The 8,740-nt window shown below is 37.9% G+C and overlaps 1 protein-coding gene across 1 annotated transcript in view; it reads right to left on the bottom strand.

Annotated features, from left to right (window-relative positions):
- The window catches only part of LOC104945519 (ras-associated and pleckstrin homology domains-containing protein 1-like), a 50,207-nt gene that overhangs the window by 2,521 nt on the left and 38,946 nt on the right, over positions 1-8,740 (bottom strand). Inside the window, 1 exon segment of the mRNA XM_010771203.1 lies at positions 5,751-5,833. Coding sequence (XP_010769505.1) covers positions 5,751-5,833 — 83 coding nt within the window.

Raw genomic sequence — 8,740 nt, 5'->3', positions numbered from 1 at the left:
TCTCATCTATCTATCCTCCCTATCCTCTATACTATTCTATATCTACCTACCTACCTTATCTATTCTATCTATCTAAACCTACCTATCTACCTTATCTATCTACCCCTATATTATCTTATCTATCTATACTACTATTCCTACCTACCTATCTACCTTTCTTATTCCTCTATTATATCTATCTTATCTATTATCTACTACCATTCTTTCTATCTATTACTACCTACTATTCTATTCTAATCTACCTCCCTACCTATCTATTCCTTCAATCTATCCTACCCTACCCTATCTATTCTATCTATCTCATCTACCTTATCTATTTTATCCTTATCCTATCTTACCTAACCTATCTAATCCTATATATCTATCTCATCTCCCTATCCTACCCTATAATCCATCCTACTCTATCTATCTAACCTACCCTATCTCACTCATCCTCTATTCTACTATATATTCTATTCTTATTCTATTCCTACTCTATTTCTATCTAATATATTCTTTATCTATCTATCTATTTCTTATCTTACCTACTATCTATCTATACTTACTCTTACCTACCTATTCTACTTTCTATTCTACTGCTACCCTATCTCTCTATCTATCTATCTATATTTCTCCTATCTCACCTCACCTACTCTACCTATTCTATCTATCCTATATATCTTATGTTCTATCTTACCTAACCTATTCTACTCTACTATCTATCTATCCTCATCCATACCCTAGCCTATCTTACCCCTATCTCTATCTATCCTCACATACTAATCATACCCTCCATCCTATCTATCTATACTATCTATCTATCTATCTATCCTCATACTATACTATTACTACCTACACCTATCTATCTATCTACCTACCTACCTGCCTACCTATCTTCTACCTATATAATCTTATTTCTATTCTTATTCTACCTATCTACTATCTATCTACCTATACTAATCTACCTATCTTTCTGACCTATATATACTTCTATCTATTCTTACCTATCTTCTATCTATCTATACTATACTACCTACCTATTTACTTATCTACTCTACCTACCTTATCTCTTCTATCTACCTACCTTATCTATCTATTCTACCTACCTATCTACTCTATTCTATATCTACCTATATTATCTTATCTATTCTACCTACCTATTCTACCTATCTATTACTATCCTATCTATATACCTACCTATCTATTCTTCTATTATCTATGAGAATTTATAAGTTTTACCGGACTTGTGATTTGTAACAAAATTACGGTATTAGGTCACTCCTCGAAATGGGGTTGTGACAAATGTATAACACCCCGCAGTCACACCTACTTTCTTCAGTTAAAATAGGCCACATTACTTTTTACCACCGTTTTAAATTAGGGAGTACATCTTTTTTTCGGTGTTTTAGAGAGCGGCAGGTGGAGGACGAAACTAGTGCTACAGCACCTAAACTTAATTAGTCGTGACGGGATGATTCGTTCTCTAGTCATTCATTGCTACCCGTTTCCCTTACGACCGGTCAAATATTTCCATAGTAAGAAATCAATTCGGAAAAAATCCGTTCTTTACTATGGTAGAATTTATATCGGTGCAGTCAAACTTGTTCAATTTGCTACTAAGTTAGTAAGACAAATGATGTTGATGTGATGAATCAGGTTCCATTTATTTTTTGTCTTATTTTGTAAAGTAATTCTTATAAATACTTCGTACTAACTAATTCCTGTTGGTTTAAAGTTGTTTTCGCCGGAATGTATATAAAGCAACCTCGACTGTAGTCACAACGTAGAGAAGTCTTCTTCACCGTTTTAACTCTGTAGATCGACCTTAGATATGATTTATAAAGTACAAATCTAATTCACTATTTATTAGGGTTGCGTAGGTCCATTTCGGTACAATTTTGGTATCGAAATCGTGAGTCGGATCCGAGAAAGACGACATCCGACACAACGTTCCAGTGTTTCACGTAAAATTTACAAGGACGGTGTCTTATCGGTAGAGAGAGTGTTGTTGTTGTCCTCCTCCTCCATTATCTTCTCTCTCTACCGTAAACCGTCCTCGTAAATTTACCGTGAACACTGACGTGTTGTACGATCCGTCCGTCCTCTCCGATCGAACTCACGTTTCGATATACCAAAATTACCGAAAATGGTTGACCTCGCCCAAATACAATAAGGAGATGATTGGTACTATAAATGATTTAAGGTCGATCTTCAGACGTAAAACGGTAGAAAAGACTTCGTCTACGTTTGTGCACAGGTACAGGCTATTACATCCGCCGAAACAACTTTAAACACAGGAATTGTTGTACAGATTTAGTAGAATTTACTTACATAAGACATAAAATAAAGGACCTCGTCTATCTACATCAACATATTTTGCTCTTTACGTAACTTAGTAGACAAATTTGAACAAGTTTGCACTGCACCAATCAAATTCTCCGATGGTAAAAGGAACCGATTTTTCCGGATTGTAATCTTTTACCTATTGCGAAATTTTGACCGTCGGTAAGGGAAACGTAGACAATGATGCTAGAGACGACAATCATCCGTCACGACTTAATAGTTTTAGTGCTCGTACACTTAGTTCCCGTCTCCCCCTGCCTCTTCTAAAAATCACCCCAAAAAAAAAAAAAAAAAAAAAAAAAAAAAAAAAAAAAAAAAAAAAAAAAAAAAAAAAAAAAAAAAAAAAAAAAAAAAAAAAAAAAAAAAAAAAAAAAAAAAAAAAAAAAAATAAAAAAAAAAAAAAAAAAAAAAAAAGGAAAAAAAGAAAAAAAAAAAAAAAAAGGTAAAAAAAAGTGTACTCCCTAATTAAAAACGTCGTAAAAAGTAATGTTAGGCTATAACTGAAGAAGTTGGGGGGAGGGGGTGGACTGCCGTGTTATCATTTGTCACAATTCCCCATTTCAGGTGACTAAATACCTAATTTTAGTTACAATCACAGTCCGGTAAAACTATAAAATTTCTCATTAGATAGATAATAGATAGATAGGTAGGTATATAGTAATAGATAGTAGATAGGTATGATAGGTAGGTAGATAAGATAGATATATTAGGTAGATAGATAGGTAGATAGGTAGGTAGATAGATAGATGAGGTAGTAGTAGGATAGATAGGTAGGTAAGGTAGATAGATAGATAGGTAGTAAGATAGATTAGATAGATGAGATAGATAGGTAGATTAGATAAGATTAAGATATATATAGGTAGTATAGATAGGTAAGCTAGATAGGTAGATAGATGAGATAATAGGAGATAGATAGATAGCTATATGTAGATAGAATGGTAGGCAGGTAGAGAGGTATGATAGATAAAACAAAGATTAGGTATGGTGGTAGAAGATTAGATTAGATAGATAAGATAAGATAATAATAGATAGATAGATAGGTAAGGTATATTGAAGAATAGATAGTTGTTGGTAAGATTTAGTGTAACAGAATAAGGATAGTAAGTATAGTTGAGGTATTAGATTAGGTAGGTGGATATGATGGATATAATAGGTTAGATAGAATAGGGGAAGATAGGTATGGTAAGATAGACTAAGATAGATAGATTTGGGTTAGAAAGGTAGGTAGGTGAGATAGTAGGTAGGTAGGGTCAGAATTAGATAAGTTAGGTAGGTAGATAGATAGATAGATAGTATTTAAGATAGATAGATAAGATAAGGTAGATAGATAGAATAGATACTAATTGCAGGTAGATACGATAGGTAAGATAAAGGTAGTAAAGAGTTTAAATAGATAGAATATATACAGGTAGATTTTAGGTTTAGGTTAGCTTAGATAAATATAGGGTAAAAGTGAGTAAGGTAGGATTGGTAAGGTAGATGGATAGGGTAGGTAGATTAGATAGATAGTTAGGTAGATCTATCTATCTATCCATCCATCTATCTATCTATCTATCCATCTATCCATCCATCTATCTATCTATCTATCTATCCATCTATCTATCTACCTATCTACCTACCCATCCATCCATCCATCCAGGAAGTGATGACACGTCGCTCTACCGATGGAAAGATTTCCTGAGGACACTTCCTGTTCTAAAGGTGCAGTGTCACCATCAACACATTATTCCTATAAGGCACTTACACCTCTCACAGCGGGGCGATTAAGGTTAGAGTTTCGTGTCGGGAAAGCCCAACAGCTCCTTCCACTGTAATCCGATTGCGGTTAAATGTGCTTCCCTAACATAGTGAGTATGGGAGGGGTGTGTCTCACAGAACTCTGGGGATAAGAGCCTCATCATGTTAGCTCAAGGTGTGGCACTTAGCCAGGTGTGTCTTTAAATAACCCCAGGGTCGTTTCGTATCCTCACGGCTAGGACACACAGCGCCGTTAGGAATCCACTCTTGATCTGATTAATGCATTCAGTGGTTTCTAAAAGCACAACGGTGGATATCTGTCAGAAATCAGCGGCGTCAGAGGCTCACATTTGACTTGAATGAGCCGTACAGTTTGGATTACATCCCTTTCACTGTGGTGGACTTTAATTAAATGTGACTGATACTTTAAAACACACAAGTGATTTGACCAACTTTGATCCTGCCTGACAGGTCCAACCCGGAGAAGAATCCTTCAGCAGACACCTTCGCTTACAACATGTTGTACTACTCAGTCTGTGTGTGTGTGTGTGTGTGTGTGTGTGTGTGTGTGTGTGTGTGTGTGTGTGTGTGTGTGTGTGTGTGTGTGTGTGTGTGTGTGTCGAATTAATCTCACACTTGTTTTGCTTTGATTTGCACAAACATCAGCCAATATTCAAGGTTTTTTTCTTAACGAGAACAGATACCAAGCAAATGTTGATTTAAGCTGGTTGAAGATAAGCTATACTATTTTGAATTGTGTATTTTAGTAAGAGAGATATTATAAATAGCGGGATTTAATGTGCACACTCTGATGATACTGTAATACATTGAATCGTAAGCAATAAAATGCAGCATTTCTCCTTCAGTGCTTTCAGGGTGTTTACTTGGTGTTGAATAGACAGTAGCTTCTAGTGGCTACATTTAGGAAACTTAAAGTGGACCTATCATGCTATATTTGAATAATATAGTGTAGGACCATACCTATATAAGGCATATTTATACTTTTTATTTTTCTAAATACCAAACAGATCATGCATTTTAGCCATTCCTCATTTCGCTCAATTGAACACTGTCTTTGCATCATGGGCTGATTCTGTGAGAACAGCACCATCTACAGGCCTGGCATATGTACTACAGCGTCTCCAGCGCTTTCCAACGGCAATGTCCGTGGCTGTCTCCTCCTGATTGGTGGAGTTGGCCCAATAGCCGTAGCGCCACTTCTGTGACGTCATAGAAGTGTTCAAATCTGGATCAGTCTGTATCAGATCCGTTGCAGCCCCTTTTTAAGAGATTTGGGTATGGAGGAAAATAGAGAGGGTTGTGTTTTCTGACACTTGGTGAGTTCCCTGGAACACCGGGGACACATATTCATGTATACAAGACGTACAAAAGTGCATTTTGCATGATAGGTCCCCTTTAAGTAAGATGCAGCTCCATAATGAGCTCTACATAGCTTAAATAATAATGAGCACTTTATCATGATTGTCTCTTGCAGTGAATGCAAAGTCAGCGAGTGGATAATGACTTCCACATATTGTCAATTAGCCAAAATGATTCCGTATTGTTCTCTACATTTAGATTAAACTTTTGTACGACTGATTAATGCCACGTAACAATAGCTGGGATTAGCATATAGTGTCGAACACGATAAAAGTATAAAAGTTGACATCCAGAGGAGAGGTTTTACTCACAGCTGCCGAACTTTAGCGGGCAGGCGTGAGCGTCCATGGGGAAGTCCTCCAGCTGCATGGGGCACTCTGCAGAAATGGTCAGTCTATAGAGAAACACAGAGAATGGACCTGTTAACGTGTCCTACAGCATCCGTCACTTTGGGATGTGTATCTCCTGCAGTGTGCAATTACAGGAAGCGCTATGATTGCTGAATGACTCAAATTAGAGGGTAGAAAAACAATTAGACGGAAGGGGGCAGTTTTACAGATTTGCACTTAAAATAAAAAAAGGAAAAAACAGATTTTTCAAAAGCAGTGAAATGTACATGTGCAGCATTTCCCTCTCTCTACAACTCTGGTATTACAGTGGCAACACTACCACCTGGTGGTCACTGAGGTTCTGTGTTATTTGTCTGCATAAAAGAAAAGGAAACACTTCTAAAGAACCAGTCATTTTTTATTTCAATCAGATGTGAATCCAACCTCTTTCTCCAAATGGACACAGTTGAACTCTCTAAGGACTTGAGGTAGAATTGAACACTTCCAATTGTTCCTCAAATCAAATTCTACGCAAGTCATTAAAGACATGTTGTTATTATATGAGCTTCCTCTCTCAGTGTCCTGAAAGACCTGCATGGTTAAGGGAATGAAGCTCACACACCAAGCACACACACATCATAACTCTTCTCTTTTTTCTAACTACCTGCCCTAGATTGAATCGAGTCCCTCTGGGTATTATTCTCGCTCATAGTTTGATGATAAACAGTAAAACAGTGATATGATGATGTGGACTCCCTGAACCTAATGGGCTGGAGAGAGGAGAATCAGAGCACATGTTTACAGCACATCTTCTCCCACAGTACATGATGTATTCCCCTTCAGTTATCTCTAGTGTAATCTTGGTGGAACTGTGTCACCAAGACGTGGCGAAACCCTCCTGGGTCGTGCTTTTTTTACGCTCCAAAAACACTTCATGCATGTATCTTCTTGCAGGAGGTTCCCCCAATGATACGGTTTAAGCGAGCAGAGCGTTGCAAAGTGGGGTAAGGGGCCATCGCTGGTCCCTACAGAGCTGACTGGGGACTCAGCTTGCTTTCCACATCACTGCAGGATTATCCAATTGCATTATTGTGTCTGAAACAGCTGAAGGATTGTGTTCGGAGAGAGAGTCTTTGGGGTAAATACATGAGACTAACATGACTGTTGGCTATCGTACCATGTGCTAATTATGCATGTGGCCTTGCCCCGTTAGCAGGGATGCCTGTAAAGATAGTTGCTTTTAATTTGGGTCTCTTTTAAAAAGGATAGTGTAGATTTGTGTGGTGCTATTTATTCTATCTTCTATCAAATGTTCAACTAACTTATCCACATTTCAGCCCTACATCCATGCAGACAGCGAACCCGTTAACCCTTTGCATAAAAGCAAAAGCAGGTTTCACAATAAATAAAAAAGCCAGGGGAAATCCACACTTTTAATAATGTTTTTGGATGCTGTGTGACTTTGATAGGGCTTTTCTCAATGGAGTCCCATGCTTCCTTTCAGCCAGTATGGACTCAGTAAAAAGCAGTTCATCACAAACACACCTGTGGGAAATCTAGGGTTTACAATACGCCTGATCCTGCAGGAAAGTGGAGAACTTGGACGACGGGACAAAAGCAGAAAGGGCTGAGTTGAGTGTCCTGAGGCTTTAGGCTGTAACACACACTGAGCCATCTGTCTTTGGAAACCAACAAGCACATTTTTAACAACTTGTATCACATACAGTCGGTCTCATGGGAGGCGGGGATATGTCATATAGACAAGGAATGTTTTAGAAGTGTAAATACATGAAACGAATTAGAAAGTGTGATTATATTTGATAAATCATACACAGTCAGTATGGTAGCCCGTTGTAATGATTACAGAGAAGTCTAAAGGCAGCACTAGGAGCATGAATGAAAATATCTGTTCCTAATGATAATGGTGTGTAATGCACTCGCTCTGTGGTAGTGTGGAGATTTCCAGCAGCTGATTAAGCCGTACATGTTGCAGTCGGCTGTAATGGACCGCCATCAGGCTCCATGTGCATTAAGCTCGCGGAGCGCTTTGAAAAGGGGCATTTTATGAATTATTCACCGAGACAAATGCATACAAATGTGCTCCATAGAGCCAAGCGCTCATCCTCAGAGTAATGCTTTTCAAATGACATGAGCTCTCATTCGCACCCGCATGTGGAAGTGGTGTGTGTGTGTGTGTGTGTGTGGGAGAGGATGTAATGTGACATGACAGTGTGTCTGTTCCTCTGCTTACGAGTGTGAATGCTGTAAGAGCCGTTTCCTGATGGATGGGTGGACAAAGTGTCTGTGTGAATCTTACAGGAACGTACCCATGTTGTAGTTACTCCATTTACTGCATGCTGCACCTGCTTACAGCACCCAAAGGGGTTTCTGTTTGTTGTGGGTGGACTGTTAATACTATATATTATTTGTTTAACACAATTAATCATCTTTATAGGCTCAACAAATATCAATAATCATCAAGCAGCTTTTTTAAATGCAATAATTAGTTGATATATAAGACAGGTGTGTCATCTTCACATCATTCTTCTTCAAGAATGTATTTGATTTGATAGATTACAGTGTCTGCTTTCTATTATCTGGATTTAATGCAGTCTTACTGTATTTGTATGCAAAAAAAATCCATGAAATAACGTATACTATATGTAAATAACTAGTTCAATTAGATTTATATAAGATTTTTGCTAGAAATGATCATTTATTCCCTTATTTTCTTGATAACAAACTGAAAAGCTGAATAACAGTCAATGCAAACAGGCATGTAAAACACATTAACAAACCCATCGTTGTGTTGGCTGTAACCTCCGAGTGCCCAGATGGCCTGTGTGTGTGTGTGTGTGTGTGTGTGTGTGTGTGTGTGTGTGTGTGTGTGTGTGTGTGTGTGTGTGTGTGTGTGTGTGTGTGTGTGTGTGTGTGTGTGTAGAACGTGTCGCAAACTAACGTGTCGTCGTCGT

The sequence above is a fragment of the Notothenia coriiceps genome, unplaced genomic scaffold, assembly GCF_000735185.1.
Source record: "Notothenia coriiceps isolate Sejong01 unplaced genomic scaffold, NC01 NC01_scaffold00009659, whole genome shotgun sequence".
NCBI classification, from domain to species: Eukaryota; Metazoa; Chordata; class Actinopteri; order Perciformes; family Nototheniidae; genus Notothenia; species Notothenia coriiceps.
This window is presented reverse-complemented; position numbering and strand designations above follow the sequence as displayed.